Genomic DNA, 24,915 nt, shown 5'->3' with positions numbered 1-24,915 from the left:
GTATGGCCTCTAGGGGTCTCACTACTTAGATACTGGTACAATTGTATTATTGCCTCTCTTTGGTTGTAGTTCTGGGGATAGACACATGTATAATGGCAGCTATGAGCACCTAATAAAAATGTCTGCTACTAACTACAGTGTGTGAGCACCTGAGCAGGATCGACTAACAGAACAGGGCCGTAGAAGGTCCTTAACCCATCAGCAGGACCAGTATCTGCTCCTTTGTGCAAGGAGGTAAAGGATGATCACTGGCAGAGCCCTACAAAATGACCCCCAGCAGGCCACTGGTGTGAATGTCTCTGACCAATCAGAAACAGACTTCATGAGGGTGGCCTGAGGGTCCCGACATCCTCTAGCGGGCCCTGTGCTCACTGCCTGGCACCAGGCACCATTTGCCATTGAACATCAGAATTGGCAGGTCCACCACTGGCACCCTGTGCTTTTCACAGATGAGAGCAGGTTCACCCTGAACACATGTGATAGTCATGAAAGGGTCTGGAGGAGCTGTGGAGAACAAAATGCTCCCTGTAACATTATTTCAGCATGACTGTTTTGGTCATGGGTCAGTGATGGTCTGGGGAGGCATATGCATGGAGGGACACACAGACCTCTACAGGCTCGAATATGGCACTCTGACTACCATTAGGTATCGGGTTGAAATCCTTGGACCCATTGTCAGACCCTACACTGATGCAGTGGGTCCTGGGTTCCTCCTGGTGCATGACAATGCCCAGCCTCATGTGACGAGAGTATGCAGGCAGTTCCTGAAGGAATTGATACCATTGAATGGCCCCCATGTTCGCCTGACCTAAATCCAATAGAACACCTCTGGGATATCATGTTTCAGTCCATCAACCACTGCCAGGTTGCACCTCAGACTGTCCAGTAGCTCAGTGATGTCCTGGTCCCGATCTGGGAGGAAATACCCCAGGACACCATTCGTTGTCTCATTAGGAGCATGACCCGACATTGTCACGCATGCATACAAGCATGTGGGGGCCATACAAACTACTGAGTATCATTTTGAGTTGCTGCAATGAAATTTCAGCAAAATGGACTAGCCTGGTGCATCATTTTTTCACTTTGATTTTTAGGTGTCTTTGAATTCAGTCCTCTGTAGGTTGATCATTTTCATTTTCATCAAACGATGGGCCATCCTTATGTTTCTAACACATTACCCAGTCCATATCAGTATAGATATCCAGCATGAGATTTTTCCCCATTGGGATCTGATGTTTTTTCAAAGTCTTCCTTTTATTTTTTTGGGCAGTGTATATACTATCGTTTGCAGATGCTAACACTTTCATACAAACCTATCAATATACAATTATTGGGATTTTTTTTTTACCAAAGACATGTAGCAGAATACATTTTGGCCTAAATTTGTAACAAATTTTTTTTTTATATTTTTATTGGATACATTTTATAACATAAAGTAAAAAAAAATTTTTTTTCAAAATTTTTGGTGTTTGTTTATACAATAAAAAATAAAAACATAGTGGTGATCAAATACTGCCAAACGAAAGCTCTATTTGTATGATGAAGATTATATAAATTTAATATGGGTACAATGTTGCATGGCAATTGCCAGTTAAAGTGGGGCAGTGCCAAATAGCAAAAAATGGTCTGGTCATGAAGGGCGTAAATTCTTTTGGAGCTGCAGTGGTTACTAAAACAGTCACATGACACAAGGGGTGTGGCTTGTATAAGGTGGCTTCATCATTCAGGTGTTTCAAGTCAGAGGATCTGAACACATTGAAGCCATTTCTTCAACTTTGTCAACCGGACAGCAAACCTTTTCAGGATGAAAGGTCAGTAAGGCAAAGCCAACATCATTTTTCAGAGCAGAATTCTTTTACAAAGGTGATAGCATTTCTGATTAACAGGCGGGTTTTTTTTTTAACTAATCTAAATGCAGCCCTTTGTTTTCAATCTGCCTGTACACACAGGCATGTGAACATGTGTTGTGCATTGATCAGTAGGATAAAAAAAAGAAATAAAAGTTGCCGGTCAGTGTTTTTATGTGTATACTCGCAAATACCATGCTTCCTGATTGTGTGTGCATACTTGCAAATATGTGCAAGTGATATACAGCCCATCCTCCATGTTTTGTCTGCCACGGATGTCCGATGCTCATACATCAATACAGTGGACAAAGCCTATAAAGTAAAGTGGTGCATACATTGTTTCAACTTGTTAAACAGCCCTGCTTTGATGAGTAGTGAAACCTCTTCAACATTTGAATGCAATAAACTACTACTACTAGTGCAACCCTGTAAACATTCTTCACGTGTGACAGATTCACATTAATTATATGTGCATTAAATACTCTTCTGTAAGGGTCCTTACACACAAGCTTTTAGTCTGGATCTGTCTTTTTTTCCCTTGTAGGGCCGGTTCACACTATGGAAACACAGTCCAGATGCGTTCTGGAGGCTTTTCTACATATGTGTTTTTACCACATTCCGGTGCATTTTTGATCCATTTCATTTTTTACCCTCTTTTTCTTCAATTTAAATAGGGACATGTGCATTTCAGTGCGGCTTTGATGCATTCCAGTGCATTTGTGTTTTTACTGCGTTCCAGTACAGTTCTGTGCAGGAAGAATGCAGTCCCCCCCCCCCCCCCCCCCCCTTTTTTTTTTTTTTTTTTTTTTTTTTTTTTGCATCTGCAATGCCACCACAGAAACTGCAAGCACTGATGTGAACTATGATATTGACAACCATATAACCTACTTTCTCTGCATTTTGGATGCAGAAAAAAAAGCAACTGAAACGCATGTAGTGTGAACCTGCCCATATAGTAAATCGGCCCCTATGTCCCCTCTATGTCTATGAGCAGGCAGATGTAGGTGTGTTTACATCCAAGACCATATGTCCATTTTTAGGCAGGAAACAGAGATGATTTTTTTTTTTTTTTTTTTAAACCTTTGTCCCCCTCACCTTCTTAAAGTATAAGTTTACCTTTCATCCCATGCTACATGTTACGCCCATATTCAGGGTGTAGCATGTAAGATGTGATGAAAGCACCGGCCCCCACTTTGACAGCTAGTGGGGAATCTTCTCCTCCCTGCTAGCTGATCCAGGCTCCTGCAATGCTTTCCAGGCTGCTGCACCAAAAAATAATAAATGCGCATTTTTCTTTAATCAAAACTGGATGTAAACTGATGTAACTGAACTGACGACAGAACCTTTAAACTGACTTAAAAGGATTCAGCTGTCATACTTTTTTTTCAGTTTTTAAGACTCAACTGATGCCTGCTTCCCAAATTTTGGCTGATTCCTGCTGGATTGGTCAACATTAAAGTTGAGGGTGATCCTACAAGCACCGTTTGGCGTGACGAAAGTCAGTTAGAACATTGATTGAACCCCTAGATGGAAAAATGGTTGACCTAACAGTAATGGCAGTAGTGCCACTGCATGCAGTTATCTGCTGAGTACAAAAGCTGGCAGTGGAGATTCCTCCATCCATGCTGTTCAAAATTGATTGCGGAACAGACTGGGAAAATTGATCTGTGTATGTCTGGCTTTCGGCTATAGGAGACATTTTCTAACACTCCTGCAGACTGAAAGTCAGTATTTTCTAGGTTTAGCATATCTTCTTATTGTGTCCAATTGCATAGTATTACATGTCACTATTTAGACAAAAATATCCTTTTTTCAGTAATAAAAAAAATCAATAGGTGCATAGCTTTCATTTTCCATCCATAAGAAGTGAAAGAGTTAAGAGTATTTATGTGCTGCAAGGGGTTAATCTAAGGCTGCATCACCTGATTAGAAGAAACCATTGGGCAGAGCAGGGAGATTGTGCTAAGGATCAGCTCCTTTCAACTAGTAAAGCTGCTCTCGAGCCTGCACTTCCTAGCCGACTCCATTCCACCTTCAGGACATTTGTCAGCTCCAAGGACACAATAAAGGAAAGGAGAGGAAAGGGAGCCAGTGTGATGAGCAGGCAGAGGACATCCCTTGGGGTGACTGTCAGTGACTGGGTAGCATCCACTGGGAAATGACACAGGGGATGCAGACAGACTGATCAAATGCCACAAATAGACCTGGGTGCAGGACTGGCAGCAGTCACTGGCAGCATTTCATGTGTGCACTGACTACTTTTGTTATATATCTGGATTTCCTCCCCTGCCTTCCATTCATATTAAAGCACCCCCCCCCCCTTCCTTATAGCTGTCAACTGGAGGTCTGTAGATCCACCTACATTTAAATGGACTGGTGTCATGTGATACTGCACAGCTAAGATCTCTGCACATATCTGCAACTAAAATGTACTGTACAATAGTAATGATGGCAGAATAAGATTGAGGCATCCTTCAGCAAGTCTGGGGGTGATATGATGGGGGTACCCTAATAGGAGGAGGTGATCACCCCCCCCCCCCCCTGGATTGGGGGAGGGAGCAAGCTTTAGTCTCTCCCTTCTCCAGCATCATTTAGGAGGAAGACGGTGAGGGAGTGACAGCAGAGAATAACCCGCAGAAGCACACACAGGTCTGAGCATCCTCATCATTGATCCTGATACCCCAAGACTGAGCAGCACCCCTTTTTCATGTGATCACCCCATCCCCCACACACATGCTAGGGGCTGTCAGCATTCTATAGAGCTGTCATGGCAGTAGGTTGATCGGTGTGCAATGATCACAGTGTGGGGGGCCCCGGAGCTCTGGGCAATGTGCAGGTATCAGGCAGCATTTTGCCCCTTTAATAATTTACAAGGGAGAGATGTGAGAGTGCAGGTGGGGGTGGGGCGGTGATATTCTAATCCTAGGCTGCCAGGGAGGATAACAGGGAGGAGGAGGAGGAGGAGGATGTGTTGTATGCTGAGGGACAAGACCTCGCTGCTGCCACTGCTACTCATCTGAAGGGGGATTGCTGCATCGGAAGGCTGACCAGGTGCCTGATTACCCTGTATTGTGCTCCGATCACATTGCTGCATGAGTGTGGGGAGGAGAGGAGGGCTCTCTGGTTTGCAGTAACTAGGATACCAGCATTGGTGGTGGTGATGATGATGAGGAGGAGGGCTCCTTCTGCACCATCCATGTCACTGGCTGCTCTGCTGGAAATGGATGGCTAGGGAACATGTCGGTGTAGCTGCAGGGTGCTGCCATCACATCACATCAGGGCTGCCTGGCATTGTACTGATCAGTCTTGTGGATGTCTCTTGTCACAGGAGAGAAGATGTCGGGGCAGACGCTGACAGATCGCATTGCGGCCGCACAGTACAGTGTCACAGGATCGGCCGTGGCCAGGGCAGTATGCAAGGCGACCACTCATGAAGTCATGGGGCCAAAGAAGAAGCACCTGGACTGTAAGCATTCTCCTACCTACAAGATCTAACCTGTCCACTCGAATTCTACATCATCCCCTATGTCCACTGTAATGATTCATCACCCCTATGTCTACTAGAATTATGGATCATTCCCCCCCCCCCATTGTCCTCTATAATGGATCATCCCCCCCCCCATGTCCTCTATAAAAGATCATCCCCCCATGTCTACTAACATTTTATAGCTCATCCCCTATGTCCACTATGATGGATCATCCCCCCTATGTCTACTATAATTATGGATCACTGCCCCCCCACCATGTCCTCTATAATGGATCATCACCCCTATGTCTACTAGAATTAAAGCGCATCCCCTATGTCCACTATGATGGATCATCCACCCTATGTGTACTATAATCATGGATCATCCCCCCTCCCATGTCCTCTATAGTGGATCACCCCCCCCCCCTCCCCCCAATGTCCTCTATAAAAGATCATCCCCTATGTCCACTATGATGGATCATCCACCCTATGTCTACTATAATTATGGGTCATCCCCCCCCATGTCCTCTATAATGGATCACCCCCCCCCCCCCATGTCCTCTATAAAAGATCATCCCCCCTATGTCTACTATAATTATGGATCACTGCCCCCACCATGTCCTCTATAATGGATCATCACCCCTATGTCTACTAAAATTATAGCTCATCCCCTATGTCTACTATAATTATGGATCATCTCCCCCTATTGTCCTCTATAATGGATCATCCCCCCCATTGTCCTCTATAATGGATCATCCCCCCCATTGCCCTCTATAATGGCTCATTCCCCCCCCCCCATATGTCCTCTCTAAAAGATCATCCCCCCAATGTCTGCTAAAATGTATAGTTTCATCCTCTGTCCACTATGATGGATCATCTCCACTATGTCTACTATAATAATGGATGATTCCCCCCCACCATGTCCTCTATAATTGATCACCCCCCCCCCATGTCCTCTATAATGGCTCATCCCCCCATGTCTGCTAAAATTATAGTTCATCTTCCATGTCCACTATGATGGATCCCCTCCTATGTCCTCTATAATGGGATGTCCAAAATAGATCATCCCCTATGTTCCGTACAATTCTAGATCATCCCCTATGTCCACTATATTGGATGATCCCCCTATGTTCAGTGTAATGTCCAGTATAGATCATCCCTGATGTACAGTGTAAAAAAAAACAAAAAAGTGTTAGTGTTAATGATCATCCCCTATGTCCAGTATAATAGATGTTCAGTACAGATCATCCCCTTTGTCCAATATGATCAGTAAAATAGAGCATCCCTTCTGTCCAGTATAATAAATCTACAGTATAGTAGCACATCCCCTATGTGCAGTATATTAGATACCCCCCTATATCCAGGATAATAATGGTCCATTGTAACAGATCATCCCCTATGTCCAGTATAGATCATCCCCTATGTCCAATATAGTAGATGTCCAGTATAATAGATCATACCCTATGTCCAGTATATTAGACCATAAAATGTGTCCAGTATAAAAGGATGTCCAGTATAGATCATCCCCTTTGTGCAGTATAATAGATGGAAGCCCACATTGTAGTGGACATAGGGAATAATCTGACAGCTTGCTATGTTATGTTTATCCATTCATCCTCATTTCAAAATATTTGTGGAAAACATACCCTTGTTGATGCTTTCATTCTCCTAGGCCTGCCTAGGTTAACAGCACTTTGTAGGAGGAGGAGGAGGAGGATGATGATGATGACTGTTTAACTGCAAGCCTATTTGTGTAAATGGTATTGACATGACATGTGCCATGAAGGAAAATGGCATTCATTCTACCTTGGGTTATTAAATAAACGCTACACTGCTTTATTCATTCATCATGTTATTATTAGTGATGTTGATCCTTGCAAAAGATTTAATTTGGTAGATGTGTGCTTTAACAGGAATTATTTTTGATTTTGGAAATTAATCTAGCTGCATGCATTTCGCTCTGCTGGGCATATAATATTACTTTTTTTTTTTTTTTTTATTGGTTTTGTTTCTCCTGACCTTCCTATAACCTTCTATACATTGAAGAAATGCTGATCAGAGTATCAGCTGCCAGCTTTAATGTATGGGAGAAGCTCTGCCACACCCCTGGTTCCCTATAGTGTTTGGATATGTCTTTTCTACTGCTAGATGACATTTCACGTCCCCCAGACTTCAATTTGTATTGACCCCTCAATTCTTTGTCCACTGGTCTTTGTGTTGTAAGCCTTGGATGCAGTTTGTTATACCTGGGGGTGAAAAGATTCAGAATATTTGCTTCTATGATGTGATTTTATTGAAAAAAATATATTTATTCTACTATAATTTATTTTAGCGTGCATGTGTGATAACTGTATACATATGGGAAATGTGTAATTGTTGAGCAGGCATTGCATGGCAATTCTCAGGTGACCTATCTGGGAGGTGGCATAAACTGATAAGATTTTTCAATGAGAAGCTTGTGAAATTAAAACTGAGAAGCCCGGCATGAATGAATAACCACATTCTCTTTACATTGCTAAGTTTTTTTTTTTTTTTTTTTTTTTTTTTTTGTTTTTTTTTTAAATGATAAAAATAAGTGTCAACTGGGGGAAAAGCTGCATTGCCTATGGCAGTCAGCATTACATGGTAAGCAAGCTGTACTTTTAGGCCAGGTTCACACCTATGCAGTTTGCATTTTGATCCATTTCTGCATTGGTTTTTGCAGTGCGTTTTTGATGCCTTTTTTTTTTTTTCCTTATTTGCAACTTGTTGCTGCTCAGAATAAAACGCAAAACATCTAAAACATGCGCATGCTTTTCAGCAGCGTCTCCATTGAAGTCTATAGAACCAAAAATGCAACATTTTGCTTTTAAAATAGTTCCTGAGCTTGGGTTCACACTGATGCGATGTAGAATGCGCAGCGGTTTCTGTGCGAATTCCACATCACATTTACACCCCATTCATGCGAACTGCTGCGAGTGTGTTAACAACACCCCAAAATCGCTCCGCAAAACGTGGTGCGATGTGCAGAATCTGATCGCATGGGTGTGAATACCCATGCAATCCGATTCTAGTGCGGACAAAAAAAAGGGTCCTGCACCTCTTTGCCGCAGATGCGGTGCGATTTGAGTCCTACACAATGTATGGCTCAAATCGCACCACACAGAATTTGCATGTGATTTGCACAGGAGTGCGGTTCCTGCGCGAATCGCATGCGATATACTGCACAAATGTGAACCCAGACTGACCCTTTCCAAAAAGCACCCTGGGAGAAACGTGGCAATGTGAACCTGTCCCATAGGAAATCGTATATTAAATGGCCTGCTGTGCATTTCTCAAACGCAGCGGAAACCGCATAGGTGTGAACCTAGACTTAGTGTGGTGAATTGGTATATGGCAAAATATATATAATTCAAACAAGGCCTTGGTCGCAATTTGGTGTGTGTGTGTGTACCCTGTTCCTAAGGCAGTGGTAAAACTGGCCATATTCATGCGTTTCTCTGTACACAGAAGCTGCCACTGTTGACCTCCCTCTGAAAATGCTAGTTGCCTGGTAGCATTCATACTTTTTTGACTACATCTCATACCAAACCTTAACGTGTCCAATTTTTGTATTAGAAGCCTAATTTAGGGCTTATTCAAAGGAGCCATAAAAACAAGCGTAAATCTACATGGGTGTTTGCGTACAGCCACCTGTACAAATCAATGAGAGGCAAAGGCTGTACCTTGGTAACCACATATTCCAGAGTTTAAATGCATACTGGGACAGATGTGCACCCCTGGACACAGTTTGCATTCAGGACTGCTCATCCATCCCTGTGCATGTATAAACACTGGAAAGTGGCGTTACTGGCATACAATGGCAGCCTTGTACAGGCGGCTGTATACAAACACCTGTGATTTGTGGGCGCATAAATATGCTCTTTTTGATGGTATACAGTCCTCTTTGACCATGAGAATGAGCCCTTCATAAACAAACATCTGGAGTGAAGTGATATGATCTGTATCTTTGTTCTCTATAGGTAGATCTAAATAAACCTGAGGTTTTCATTCGCTTGATTGGAATTTTGATGTCTGTAAGGGTTCGCTGTAAACTTTGTGAACGTGTCCTAATCAATCTCCTGATTTATTAATGCATTGCTAATGTGGTGGCTGATCCTGTCTGTCTTGCATGTGCGGATCCGACTGACAGGAGTTTGGGGGGCATTTGAGTGGTACCATTTTCCTAGTTTTGGGCTAGTTAGATCATTTATTATTATTATTATTATAATACAGGATTTATATCGCACCAACAGTTTGCTCAGCGCTTTACAATAGAATGGGAGACAATACAGCAACAATACAGTTCAATACAAGAGGGAAAGGAGGGCCCTGCTCCTCGGAGTTTACAATCTAGGAGTGTATCATTCTTTTAATCTGCTCTTAGTTTAGTTGAGTTTTTGCCCAGGACAGATTTATTTAAAAACCTTTTAAGTGATTCCTCCATTGCTTCAGCTCTGAAACATATTTTACACAGGGGGTCTCTGAAACAAAGTAGCCAGAATTGAGTTTTATGGTTGCAAACAAATTGATACTCTCTCTCATTTAACTGAGGAAAGGCATACAAATATCTATCAAGGTTACTGTTCAGCAAGACAGTAGAAAACAGGAGCAGTGAGTTTGTGACAGATTTACAATGAACATGCTGCTTGATTCACAAATTCCACCATCTGCTGCTCTGTAGTAACATTGTGCTAATGCAGAACATGCCCCTGACCACTTCTAAAGTCCACTTGTCATGGGAATTATGTAGGCTGCCATTTCTGACTTCTGTCCACAAATGCTAATTCCTAGCTGTCCTGGGGATGATTTGGCTTCAATACTTGGGGGGGGGGGGGGGGGGGGATTTACTAAAACTGGGAAGTGCAAAATCTGGTGCAGCTCTGCATAGCAACAATCAGCTTCCAGGTTTTCTTGCCAAACCTTAACCACTTTAAAGCTGAGTTCCACCTGAAGGAAAAAAAAAGGCAGCATCTACAAAAACTGTAGCTGCTAACTTTTAAAATACACTTACCTGTCCCTCGGTCCAGCTGCGCTTTGTGAATAGCCCCATAGTCTTCTGGGACCTGTCACGTGTCTACGGGGAGGGAGGGGGGGGTGTGGACAACTTTCACTTCCAATCGCCTAGGCAATCGCAGCGGAAGTGAGAAAGGGTACCTGTCAAATTTGGATACTCTCATTCTAACTGCGCATGTGCGGCTCCGGCAGTGTGCAGCGTGGCGATCGGTGGTGCGCTGTGTCCCTCGGACACAGCGGATCACCGATCAACGGAAAGAGCCGAAGATGTCAGCTCGGTCATGTGATCAGCTGTGTACAATCATAGCTGATCTCATGTAAATAGGGAAATGCCGGTTATCGGCATTTCTGTCCTCACGAGCTGACCGCTCGTGAGGAGAGGAGAGCCGGTATTCGGCATTCCTCGGAGGGGACATGTACACTGATCATCAGGGCACTGATGATCTGTGTAGCCCCAGCAGTGCCAGCTGTCAGTGCTCATCCATGCCACCTGCCAGTGCCCATCAGTGCCCAATTTCAGTGCCTAAAAGTGCACATCAATGCCACATATCAGTGCCCATCTGAGCTGCCTGTCAGTGCCACTTATCAGTGCCATATGAGTGATGCCTGTCAATGCCCATCAGTGCCAGCTACCAGTGCCTCCTCATCAGTGTCCACCAGTGCCACCTATCAGTGTCAATCAGTGCAGCCTATCAGTGCTCATCACTACAGCCTCATTAGCGCACATCAGTGAAGGAGAAAAAGCACTTATTTACAAAATTTTATAACAAAAACTAAGAAAAAATGTTTTTTCAAAATTTTCAGTGGTTTTTTAGTTTAAGAAAAAATAAAAAACCCAGAGGTGATTAACCACTCTGGCGGCATTCCCGAGTGTAGCTGGGGCTAAAGTTTCAGTACCACAAGCAGTAACCCCGAGCTACATTCGGGCTTACCATGCGGCGTTGCTCCGGGATCTGTTCTTCTCTTACCTGTGCTCCCGCGATGTCCCTCCTGCAGTGTCCCCTGTAATGTCCTCCGGCGGATGCCGGCATCTGTCATCTGGGTTCTGTCCCCTGCGAGCATCGGGACGTATGGAGACGGAACTGGCGGGAAATTTGAAAATGACAAAAAGTGACATTCACTATGAAATGACAAAAAGTGAAAGTCGCATAGTAAAACATTACTGTATCAAACCATTTCACATACATATTGTCCCTAGTGCTTTGTCCTGTGCACTGACTGCATTTTTACTGTTGTTTCTGCCTGGAAACTGAGAAACGTCCATGACATCCAAAAAGCCTCCCTTTAGGTCAAAAGTAGTTAGTAGCTAGAGAACAGCGATAGTAAATCAGAACCACTTGCAGAATTGAGTGATAATGATTCGTGGAGAAATTCGTCATCAGACACTGAAAACGATATTGCGACTTTGCTCAGCAATGTGCGAACTTGGCGCTGTATTTCAAATTTCAGTGTTTTTGGTTTGAATATATTATTGAATTAAATTTATTGTTATATTATTTTAATGATTATTAAATTATAATTTAGGATTTCGTGTTTAAAATTTTAACATACCCGGGATGTTTACTAGACTCTTGTTTGGACAGATTTCAGTGAGTTATTCCTAAAAATTACAGGCCTACAATAAAAAAAATACATATTTCCATGCAAAAAAATGTACCGCTTTGAGCACATAAATATATGGACATAATCAGACCACTAGGGAGGTTAAATACCACCAAAATAAAGCTCTGTCACAAAAAAATGATAAAAATTTCATATGGGTACAGTGTTGCATGACCGTGCAATTGTAATTCAAAGTGCGACAGCGCTGAAAGCTGGAAATTGGCCTGGGCAGGGAGGGGGTATAAGTGCCCTGTAGGCTTGTGGTTAATGGGGAGTGGGAGACGAAGGCTTAAAACGGAAATTTCCCTTTTCGGTGGAGCTCCGCTTTAATACTGGGCACTTTCACCCCTTCCTGCCCAGGCCAGTTTTCAGTGCTGTTGCGCCGTCATGAACCACTGTACCCAAATGAACCTTTAAATTTTTTTTCACACAAATAGATCTTTCTTTTGGTGGTATTTGATCACCACTGGGTTTTTTTTTTTTGCTAAACAAATGAAAAAAGGCCAAAAAGTTTGAAAAAAAAGGTTTTCTTCGTTTCTGTTATAAACTTTTGCAGAAAAACAATTTTTCTTTACTGATGAGGCTGCACTGATATGCTACACTGATGGAACTGCACTGACATGCTGCACTATCAGTACACTGATGATCAGTGTACATGTCCCCTGTCACAGGAAAGTCTGTTATCGACTCCTTTCCTCCATGCTGTGACAGCGCTGAGGAAAGGAAATGCCGATAAGCATTTTTGTTTACATGTGATCAGCTGTGATTGGACAATGTCATTGGCTCTTTACCCTGATCAGTGATGCGCTGTGTCTGAGGGACACGGCTCGCCACCGATCGCTGTGCGCCCCCTGGGGTGAGCATGTGCAGCAAGAATAGAAGGATGCTCTCCCAGAAGGAGAGCAGTCCCGTCCAGTCGTTTTTCTACAATAGGCCGGGTGGGAACCAGTTAATTGACCAAGCTGAAGTTAGAAGCTGATTGGTTTCTATGCAGAGCTGTAGATTTTTGCACTCTCCAGTTTTAGTAAATCAACCAGTCACTGACCTGGAACACCACTTTTCTGGCACTTTTTTGCTGCATGTTATTGCAGGTCTGTGACTTTGAATAACTAAAGCTAGAGTATAGTCAGGAAACTAGCATTTTCAGAAGAAGGCTAGCAAAGGCATTCCCATGCTTTTCTCACAACAGGTGTACATATGTTGTGAACGTCCCCTTTTTTTTTTTTTTTTTTTTAATGATGCAAGTAACATTATAAATATACTTTTTTGTTGTTATGCAGAGATTTATAAATGTCAGCAGGTATTGTTCAAATGAACTTGACATGGCCTATTCTTTTAGGTTCATTGCAGGTTCTTTTTTTGTATGGTGGTTAAAAGTACTTGGTTGTAGAAGTATATTCTGGGTATGTAGATACAAGGACATGACCGTTCACAGATTGTACAAGGTAATATTGTCTGTCTAGTCTAATGTTGTCATGAAAACATTTACCCTGGGAACAGCCATGTCTAACTAAATCTATAGTTAAGCTGCCATTGTTCACTTCTCATTTTGTTAATGCTAGATCTCTGGCAGTTTTACTGATCAAATTCCTTCAGTAGCTTTCAAATCGTCCAGTGTAAGTATGTAGAACAGGACTTCCGATCTAACCTGAAGATAATCGCTGACTTGTATGTTCGTCCGTCCTTCCTCCCGCTATTTAACCCCTTGGCGGCGGGGTTTAGGGTCATGTGACACACCGTCATGGCGGTCACATGAACGGGGAAGGTCCCGATCGAAAGAGGAGAGCGGGACCTTTCCGTGAGTACCGGACTTGTGTGCTGGGAGCGCGCACATATGTTTTCTTTTAATAGAACGCAAACGTGCGGCCACTCGACATCTAGGCCCAGACGCCGGGAGGCCGCATATTTGTGTTCGGCTGGCGCCAAGAGGTTAAAGATGTTTGAGCGCCACACCAATGGTAGTTGAGTAATAATAGTAGAGACCAAGACCGATCACTTATTTACATCTATCATTGGGTTCTAGATCATTTAGTTGCTGAACTATCATCCTGGATGGATGCCAGTGATTCAGCAACTACTGTTGATAAGCCTCATTGGGGTTAATTTACTAAAACTGGTGCACGAGCAATTTGGTACGAATGTGCATGGTAGCCAATTAGTTTTGAACTTCAGTTTGTTCAATACAGCTTTGTTCAATTAAGCTTTGACAATAAAACCTTGCTTGAGGTGATTGTAGCTGTATTAGTGCACTAACATACAATTTTCAGGACAAGCTTTTGGGGTATGTCCAAGCAGTACTACCTCACAAAGTTTTTTTAGCAGAATGTTTAAAAAAAAAAAAAACTTCTCTGAGGGGAAAGAACTATTTATTTTCATCATGTGGACAGAAGCTGAAGAAAATCTAAAACAGTTTTACTCATCAACACGTTTCACCCATCAATCAAACTAAAAATGGATTACTCAAACACACGCGTCACCACAGTACACATCAGGGAAGAAAAGCTTCACACCTCAGTATACAGGAAACCCACTGACAGATGATACTACCTCCACAGTTCCAGCTTTCACCCCTAACACACTAAATGAGCCATCATACACCATTGAGCTGTTCAGACCCAAAAGACAGAAGTAAATATCTCAGAACACTAGCAGACGACTCCTTCCATAAGAACGGTTACAAGGACAAAACTATCAACACCAGCATAAACACAGCCTTGAGAACCTGAAGAGAAAATCTACTCCAATACAAAGAGAAACAAACAAAAACAACCGTGTACCTCTAGTAACCACATAAAATCCAGCACTAGAAGAAATCAGAAAAATAATCAGATTTACAACCCATCATAAGAGGATGGAACTCTGAAAACCAGTATTGGGGGTTGCTTGTATATTTCTTTCAGAGGACCCCCCCTCTCCTCCCTGGACATAAACTAATCAGTAGGAAACATCATTCTGATTATGAAATTACAAATAATGGAAGCAAATCCTACAATAACAAATGCTGCAAACTGTGCAACTAAATTAAAGCGGAGTTCCAGCTGGGAAAAAAAAAGTCAGCAGCTACAAAAAATGTAGATGCTGACTTTTTAAAATACAGATTCTTACCTGTTCCTCAGTCCAGCGGTGTCCTCACCACCGCTGGTTTTACCGGCCGTCTTCTCTCCCTGGGATCGGTATCTTTATTGTGGGCACATGAATGTGACAACTAGTGGCTTCACAGCCGTGTGCCCACTGCGCATGCGCGAGAAGTGCTACGCTTTGTGAACGACCCCGTAGTCTTCTGGGACCTGTTGCATGTCCCAAAAGACTATGGGGAGGGAGGACAACTTCCGTTCACATAGGCGATCGCAGTGGAAGCGGGTACCTGTCAAATTCGGGTACCCACTCCCCAAAGGTGCCAATCCTTAATGGGGAGCAGGGGATAAAGCATTAAAGTGGAACTTCCCCTTTTGGGTGGAGCTCCATTTTAATCCGCCAAAAAGTGTTGCACACTCAAAAGGGACATTCAATATCTCAGTCATACAACTGCACCTCCAGTAATGTTGTGTACCTTGTCCAGTGCAAAGGATCTTATGTTGGCGAAACAGGACAGAAGTTGCAAACAAGGATGGATTTGCACAGTCACACCATCAAGGAACATGAAGAAGATGAGTTCTGCACACCTGTGGGACACCACTTCTCACAACCGGACCACACTATTAAAGACCTTCATGGAATATCTTTGTTCTTAAAGGGAATTTCAAAACTATTCTGGAAAGGAAAACGTTTGAAGTAAGAGTGAAAGTTTTATTTGATACAAAAGATAACGGCCTTAAAGCGGAGTTCCGCTCACTTTGTAAAAGAAAATAGTCGGCTGCTACAAAAACTCTAGCTGCTGACTTTTAAAAAAACAGCCACTCACCTGTCCCACGATCCCACGTTGCCCCCGCCGCAGCACATTTCACCGGCCGTCCTGTATTCCAGGCGCCGACATCTACATGTGGGCACCCGGCTGTGACAGCTTGCGGTTTCACAGCCGGGTGCCCACTGCGCATGTGCGAGTACCGCTGCGCCTCCTGAATGGCCCTGTTGTCTTCTGGGACCTGTCACATGTCTCAAAGGACTTCGGGGAGGGTAGGAGGACAACTTCTGCTTCGGATCGCCTAGGCAATCGCAGCGGAAATGGGAACGGGTACCTTTTCAATTTTGGGTACCTGTTAACCCCCCCGCTCCCCAAAGGTGCCAATCCTTAATGGGGAGCAGGGGCCAATATTTAAAGCAGAACTTCCCCTTTTGGGTGGAACTCCGCTTTAATTTAGACCTGGGGTTTTCTCACTCCCTATCCAACAGTTTTATGACCCACTCTGTGACTGTCATCCTTACCCCCCCCCCCCCCCAGTCTGCTTTTTTCCTCTGTCTTATCTTTCTTACCAATTCCTAGTTTTATTACCATTACTGTGTACATTTGTTTGTGTAGTGTGTGGGTGTTTTTAGTTGGTGCACACTAAATAAAAAAAAAGTAAAAGTATCAAGAACAGTACACGTTCACATTCCAACCTATAAGCTGCACCAGATTTTGTACTCTTCATTATTAATTGCTGCAATTCTGCCCACAATCCCAAATCGCATGGCAACTGAAGCACAATGCTCTGTGGGCATTTGGGTGCCATTATCCTTTAATTGTACCCCTAACGTGATGCAATTTTGCCACAATTGTTGTGTGACAAATGCGGGTCAGACCAGTGCACTCTTCACTGATTTGTGACAAATGACTGGTCAACCTTATACTGTGCTGTTACTGATTCACAACAATGACACTTCTCGCCCTACGCAAAGATTTTCCAGCTTGTGGGACCACAATCTAGGTACTAACAGATTGAGAGCGATTAGTCATTGGGTTTAGTCAACTATGCAATTAACTCTTTAAACCCCAAACTGCCATCAAATATGATCAGCCTATCACCAGTTCACAAAATTAACAATAGCAATTATGACTAGAATAAACGTCTGTAACACACACGCTCGCCACAGACAAGTATGTTCAGAGATTTCCACAACAGTAGCGCTCTTCAAGAAATAGGGATTCTTTGCGTTCTGCATTAGTGCATTAGAGACACTTTTCAAAATAGCGTTTAGTAATGAAAAGGCATAACTAAAATTATTTATTTAAAGAAGAAAGCTTTACAAAAAAACAGACAAGGCAACAGCGAAATAAAAAAAAGGGTTGAAACAAATGAAAATGCTTATCAAGTTCTGGTTCAGCAGAGTACAAATCAATAAGCAAGATGGTACAATGGCTCTCATACGACAGTTGTTCCTTGGTTTGATATTAAAACAAGAGCTCTCAACTTGCAGGGCTGCCTCCTTTTTCTTTTCTGTGAGTGGGCTGTTGTCAGAAATGATCTGACCAGTTAAGAGGCTGAGGGGTGGCCATAGGATGTGTCTGTGTTTAGGATCATGCCACAGATCCAGTTTTCTATAGGTTTTAATATTTTTCAATACCTACATGTTACAGTCTGCTAACTTTGTATATTTTGGTCCAGCGTGCAAATTACCTTTTTAGAATGGCTATAAATACGACAGGTTTCAGATGTTTTCTTTAGCTAGGAGGGGTAATGTGTCTTGTTGGCTCCCCATATCATCTAGGATAGGGGTGTTTTGGACTTGAAATGTTATTAACTGATAGAGGTGAATATATCTCTATTCTGGTTGTACTGTTATTTTTTTCATGTGTTATGAAATACCCTCAAGTTATTGATTCTACCAAGACAGAAATATGTATTGCTAAAGACTCCAGCAGGTATTTACCGATCGGGATGATCTTGCTGTTTGTTTTCTGGGTTGCTCCAGCTTGCCCAGAGGGCGTCTGGATTTGAATAATAGGTGTGAGAGGGTCTGCACTTGTCCTCTCAAGGATCTGATAAGAATATTATGATATGCAGCCTAAAATTTGTAATTGTATAAACTAAAGGAGGAGGGAGGGAGGTCACTGCAGCGATGTCTCTTATGACAAAATGACCAGTGGGACATGGAACCTGAGAAATATGGCTGCAGCATACAGATTTTTATGGGTCCGATGTACAGTCAGGAGCACGTGGCAATCGCAACAAACTGCGCCTTCATCACTTGAAGCTTGTCACCAAAAAAAAAGGGAGCAGGAGCTTCTTTTCAGGTGACAAACATGCATAGGGCAGCCCATTCAAGTGAATGGGCTTCCCTATGTGACACACAGAATCGTTTGACAATTGCATGCCAAAATTGTGTAGCACAAATTAGATTGGCATTGTTAAGCCTTGTTCACATTATTGGATAGCAGGAATGAGTGTTCCCACTACCAGATTTTTGAGATGCGATTTTCATGTGATTCTGAATGGGCTGCCCTATGGGGTTTTTTTTGTTTTTTTTTGCCTGGTCCTTTTCCAGGAGACAAGCATTACGCCGTTTGTGAAAGCTATAGGAAAGAATAATGGCACACAAGCACGCACAGTGCTTTGTGCTGTGATTGCCACAATATATGTGATCACGGAAAGAATCGCAGTGATTCTGCCAGTGATCCCAAACTAACATCTGTGTTCCAAACCCTTGGACATAGACTGTTTTTCTGTTCATAGTTTGCCTACCTGTAATAGTTCTCACCAGTCAGATTGTTTTTGATTTTATTTGAGACACTATTTAAAGATGCTAGCTAATACTGGTTTAAGGTAGGCTCCATTCACATCTTGTGATTTAGGATTATGGGCAGAATCGCTGTGATTCTGCCTGCAATTCCAAATTCTGTGAAAATCGCAGAACGCGATGCGTGATAACGTGAATGAGGACTTCAAGAACTGGAAGGATAGTCGACAACCTGATATGTCATCATGAACAGATCTTATCTAAAACTTGGTAAAACTAAATGGAGTTCCTGCAAGAATTTAATACAGTACCCATTCCTACAATTCACTTCACTCAGCACTGTGACCTGGTAACACCTGACTTACAATGCAATTTACTAAATACCAAAAGTTGACAATTTTATCAGACGACCTAGAAACATTACTAGTAGAATGTAGCATCTTATCCCTTATGTTGAAAGGATTTGTCAAGAATGTTGACGTGTAGAAGACTTTTTATTGGGCCACGTGGTTTTCCAGATCTCTTTTTGGGTTACATGGCTTTCCAGATCTTATTGGGCTACATGGTTTTCCAGATCTCTTATTGGGCTACATGGTTTTCCAGATCTCTTATTGGGCTACATGGTTTTCCAGATCTCTTATTGGGCTACATGGTTTTCCAGATCTCTTATTGGGCTACATGGTTTTCCAGATCTCTTATTGGGCTACATGGTTTTCCAGATCTCTTATTGGGCTACATGGTTTTCCAGATCTCTTATTGGGCCACATGGTTTTCCAGATCTCTTTTTATAAGAGTTTGATTAGTATTTGGATTTGTAATGGTCAAGTTAAAAGCATATTGTGCATAGTAGTCCTTCTCTGAGACAAGACTGGAAGGTAAATTGCTGACTTCTCATTCTGCAAATGTTAACTGCCTGGCTGCCATACAGACCCTCTTGCTTCAGTATTTTGAGATTATGACCTGATATAAGCATGCAGACCTGTGACTTTCCCCATTTTGCATATTTGTTCTGGATCGGTGACCCTCTATCAAAGTCGGCGTGTAAGCAGGTGCAGTTAGCTGGCTGGCTACAAGATGGTTCTATTCTCCTTATAGGAAAAGTTATCAGTAAAGTAAAGGGGATTATCGGGGATTTGCAGTGTGAGGCCTTCACATATTGACTGGTACAGTACGTCCACTATATGTGATTGCTGAAGTATGCCAAGTGAGCCTGGATATGTCTGTGAATATAAAGGCTAATGACCAGAGATGAGATGGGAAGGCCTATGGCAAGGAGTTGGGCACAATATGGCAAAGGCTAAAACGCTACCAGTAGTGGCTTGTCATCCTAGAAGTGGGGTGGGGACTTTAGCAATGTCAGGGTCAGCATAACAAGCATTTCCAGAAGATCAGTAATGACAGTCACCTTACTTCCCTTTGGAAAGTTTACTGTAGTGAGGGAGGTGGTGTCCTGCTAGGACAAGCACACTCCAATATCTTGCTGAGTCATTGTACTGTCAACTGAAAACTGAAATGGCATTTGTTTATAAATTGGCCATTTATCTGTTTGATCCAGAAAATTGCATTGACATTGTTACTTGCATTTGTCAGAAATATAACCTAGTGCTGATTTTGTGTTCCTATTTAAGGCATGTGTATAGCTTACACTGGGGTGTTCAATGGACCATTTTCCAATGTAAGTTTGGATGTAATGCCTACATTACAGTACGGAAGAACCCATAGAGAATCAATGGTGTTTGTGCTGTACAGTCAAACTAAAAAACCTTTTTGAATGAGAGCATAAATACTGGAAGGAAGTGTAATTCTAGCAACTATACTTCTGAATCGTGTTACCCAAATTATTATTTTTTTTTTTTATATACCATATGTAGTTTAATGGGATTGTGCAGGAAAAGTTCATTATGCCTGGCTGGCCACTTGGTTGTCATTCCTCTGACATACAGTAGCTTAGGTTCCCACCTTTAGTGGGTTTGCGGCCCGAGTTTGTGAGGGCACGACAACCCAGTCATTTGAATGGGCTGCCGTGCCTGCGTTTCTTGCAGAAAAAAGGTGCATGCACCTTTTTTTTAAAATGCGTCCACATCTAAATTTCCATGCAGCACATGAAAAGACGTTGCAGTTTGAGATGCACGGGGGTTCCATTAAGAATGAATAACAGCCTTGCGCATTTTTTAAAGAGCAGCATGTTATGACTGCAGGTGGTTGTGTTGAATTGTTGCGATAATGTGAACCAGTTTGGTTTACACCACGTAAACGCAGTCTATATGCATTTTGGATGGGTTTCTGCATGTGACGCATTCCGGTGTGACCGTGGGTGTAATGCCACAGTCCTGCAGTGTCTTGTGTAGCTGTCTGCCTGTACCTCTGATATGGACAGGCCTTTACTCAATGACAGGAAGAATCAATCAACTACTTGGAGAGCTTGTACGTGATCCAGCTTTTCTGGGTAGGGGGCACGCATGCCACCTAGGCTGTGCTGCAATTAGACACAGCACAAGCCGATCAGCGGGTCCTGGCCAATGATTGACCGTTGGGACCTGCTGATTGGTGAAGAGGCTTACAGGACAGAGTTCTGTGTATGTAAACCATGCAGAGCTCTGCCCTGTCAGCTGGTGTGTGTTTTGGTTCCCACAGTGTGTCCATGTAGTGTCAGATTGACCACCGTACTATTCTAGTACCACTATAAGTCGCTGATCGCCACCATACTTTTATAAAAATAAATAAACAAATTCCAGTATATATCCCATAGTTTGTAGACGCTATAAATTTTGTGTAACCAATCTGCTGGAGGGTAAGCGGTTATTTTACCTACAGAGACAAAGCTCAAATTCACTTTAATGTAGTGCTGAAGCCTAAAACTTATATTTTACCTTAATGCATTCCCTGCATAAAGGTAAAACATGTTTAGGTAGCAGTCTGCCCCCTTAAATTCCCCCCCCCCCCCCGTACTTATAAAGTCCTCACTTGATCCAGCAGTGTGCTCTTCTGTAGCAGCTCTCTCTGCACTCTCAGGCTTTGCTGAGGCATCGGGAGCCATTGGCGCTTGCTGCTGTCAGTCAAATCCTGTGATGAAGGGATGGGGGCGAGCAATGCTGTCTGTCTATGGATGTCCTCAAGTGTCACAATAGGAAGCGGCTAGCTATGGTGGCACGCCAAGAAGAGGAGGGGCCAGTAGCGCCAGTGGGGGACTGAGGAAAAGGAGCATTGGGGCTGAGGGAAGAGTAGGATTGGGGCTGCTCTGTGCAATTTTTTTTTTTTTTTTTTTTTAAACAAAGACTCTACATTCACTGAGAAGTGATACTAAAGGTGTGTGTGTGTTTTTTAAATTAACATGTCATTGCTCTGTGCAGTAGTTTTGCACACAGCTTCCCCCCAATCCCCTTCTTTTTGGGTCCCCTGCTGGTGCTTTGGATCCTCCCCCTCGACCAGTGCCCCCAGGAGAAGCTGCTTGCCTTGGGGGCACCACTACGTGCTCGCTCCCAAGCCGCAGCTCTGCCCCCCATCTCCTCATTGGCTCACTGGCTGTGATTGACTCTCTCAGCCAATGAGGAGGTAGAGTGCCCATACAGGTGAGTCTATTGTGAACATCGCCGGATCGGAGGGGCTCAGGTAAGAATCGGGGAGGGTCATGAAGGTAAAAAACCCTTTACAACCATTTTAAGTCAATTAAAGTCTATCCCCCTTTTTTTCTTTTTTCTGTCATATGGCAGAGATGAGCACAATAATAACAGGTCACTGTATACACCAGCATCAGAAGACTGCAGTTTGAAGACAGTGATCTGATCTGTGTTTTGTTTTTAATTTTCTGGATGAATGTAAAAAAAAAAAACTTTTGAAAACCGTGGAGAATTTAACAATTGTGACTCTTTTATTACATGAGGCTGAAAAAAAAAAAGAAATTTGTTAACTCTTATGTATAGTCTGTACATTGTCTCTGTATCTACATCATGTAGAGGAACATTAAGTGACACGCAGTTGTGAGAACATATGGGGGAGGTGAAGATCTCCTTGCAAGAGCAGGTGTTAATGAATCCATACTAGAATACAGTTTTTTTTTTTTTTTTTTCTTTTTCTCAGGAGAGGTAATGTTCTCAGAAGAAATAATGTGAATGTGTAAAACAATGGAACGTGATCATTTTGTAGCTTGAAAGTAATTAAACATTGGCATAAAACTGGGGTGGGGGGGGGGATACAAAGGATGATACTCTAAGAGCTTTTGTTTTTTTAGCGAAGTACATTCAGTATTTTTTTTTTTTTTAGGCTATCTCTACTCATTTAATCTCATGGTGGTCTGTGTAGACTTTGGCAGCGCCAAGCTTTTCATTTCACAAGTCTTGGTGACACTTAATGTGCCATCTCAAGCTTTGGACCTCAAATTACTTCAAGTGAGACAGGGTCTGTATCGTTTGGGCTTTTGTTTGCGTCAGAACTACTTTCCTCCCCAGAAAAGTCAGTCTAATGCACACCAATTTTATACTTACCTGCTCTGTGCAGTGGTTTTGCACACAGCAGCCTTGATTTTCTTATTCTCGGGTCACTGCCAGCGCTCCTAGCTCCTCCCTCCTTGACCAGTGCCCCCAATAGCAAGTCGCTTGCTATGGGGCACTGATGTGTGCTCGCTCCTGAGCCCCGCTTATGTGTCCATAAGACACATAGAGCAACAGCTTGGCCCCGCTTTCTCATTAGCTCACTTGCTGTAATTGACAGCAGTGGTAGTCAATAGCTTCTGCTGTTGTGTCTCAACCAATGAGGAGAGGGAGACCTGGGACAGCCAAGGCCCTCTTGCACTTTGCTGGATCAAGAGGGAGTTCAGGTGAATATTGGAGGGGCTGTGGAACAGCACATAAAAATGCATGAAGGTTAAAAACCTTCAGCCTTTACAACCACTTTATATCTACTCTCACCCCTATTCTAAACCTATTCTATCTACCCTGTAAAAGCAAATATGGCTATAATTACCAATTCTGAAGTCGATCCAGTCCGGTCACGTGATTGGGTCCCAGCGCCAGTTCTGTTTAGAGGAGGGACAGCAGACAACGTTATGCCCCATAGAAAACCTATGGGTGACCTCACCCAGTGGGGTATTTAGGTTTTGTGCTGCCCTAGGCAACAGAAGAATTGTCTGCCCCTACGGACACCGACCAACACCCCCCCTTCCCCCTCCCACAGAGAGAGACGAACATTGACCAACAACACCCCTGCCCCCGCATATATAGAAAGAAAGAAAGAAAGAGAGACACTCATCTGCACAACTCCGGACATCCCTGGGAACGCGAGTCAGGATCTTCTTACACCATCAAGTAGCCTCTCTCAGATGCCACCTGGTTCCCATCGCGCGTGTCCCTTCTTCCATCTCTTCTTCTGAGGAGAGGTGCTGCCCCCTTGAAAAATGCCGCCCTAGGCAAGTGCCTTTTTTGCCTTGTGGTAAATACACATCTGACATCACTGTAGAGGCTCCTTTAGCTGTTGTCAACAATCTCTCCTCTACACTGAAGCTGGCGCTGGAGAGATCATGTTACTGGACCGGAGCAACACCAGATTAGGTAAACATAGAATAGGCCTAGAATGGGGGTGGGAGTAGATACTGTATGAAGTGATTGCTGTGACGGACACAGCAATTTTCATCAGAACTGCTTCCTCGCCGCTGGGACACAGAACCATGGTATTCTACCGAGGCATTGCACCAAAGGACTAGACGACACTAAGGTGCGAAAACTGGAACTGTTTATTGAACAGAAAAACACGTTTTTATACACTTCAGAAATGGGGGCAGCCCCCCCCCCCCCATGAAAATTAAAGCAAATATTACACATTGGGATAAACATCCCACCCTGTTTGGATAATGAGGTAAAGTTGACAAGACTAATCCTATCATGTAGGAACCTCCAGGAGAGCTAGCGAACAAAAATAGGTGACTCAATTAACAATGGAACAAATACACAACAGTAAACGCACAACACCTTAATAAACAGATTACAGCAAGAGACTTCAGCATCAGGTTGTTTTGAGCTGATTATATTAACATCTGCTTAGTCTGAATCTAGGAGGGGGGCTTGAAGCAGTCGCAGAGACCCCATATCTGTATCCAGGTCCTCCAGAGTTTGTGTGTTTCAGGGAGACTGGAATCTGAGGTAAAACCACTCCAAAGATCACCTCCCGTAAACAACACTGGGGTCTCTCCTGCCAGCGAGGACATGCTGCTGTGTATATCTCTGCACAGCAGAGAAATACACAGCAGCATGTTTCCCTCGTAAAACACACACAGCATACGTAGTAAAAACAGCACACAGTTGACCCTTTGATCACCCCAGATGTTAACCCCTTCCTGCCCAGTGTCATTAGTACAGTTAGTGCTTTTTATTAGCATTGATT

At 43.2% G+C, this 24,915-nt stretch overlaps 1 protein-coding gene across 10 annotated transcripts in view; it reads left to right on the top strand.

Annotated features, from left to right (window-relative positions):
* The first annotated feature begins 4,342 nt into the window (after positions 1-4,342).
* SNAP91 (synaptosome associated protein 91) overlaps positions 4,343-24,915 on the top strand; it is a 143,264-nt gene continuing 122,691 nt past the window's right edge. For 5 of the 10 annotated variants that reach the window (XM_089693112.1, XM_089693113.1, XM_089693111.1 and 2 more), the window contains exon 1: positions 5,145-5,313. In XM_089693112.1, coding sequence (XP_089549238.1) covers positions 5,160-5,313 — 154 coding nt within the window. In that variant the 5' untranslated portion in view covers positions 5,145-5,159. Of the gene's footprint in view, positions 4,497-4,775; positions 4,899-5,144; positions 5,314-24,915 lie in introns of those variants that run through there. The other 5 variants (XM_089693114.1, XM_089693108.1, XM_089693115.1 and 2 more) reach the window with 3 other exon arrangements.

The sequence above is a fragment of the Staurois parvus genome, unplaced genomic scaffold (genome assembly GCF_062004578.1).
Source record: "Staurois parvus isolate SC_StPar_1 unplaced genomic scaffold, SC_StPar_1.0 ptg000613l, whole genome shotgun sequence".
Classification (NCBI taxonomy): domain Eukaryota; kingdom Metazoa; phylum Chordata; class Amphibia; order Anura; family Ranidae; genus Staurois; species Staurois parvus.
Note: the sequence above shows the minus strand (reverse complement) of the source record. Positions and strands in the feature narration are given on the sequence as shown.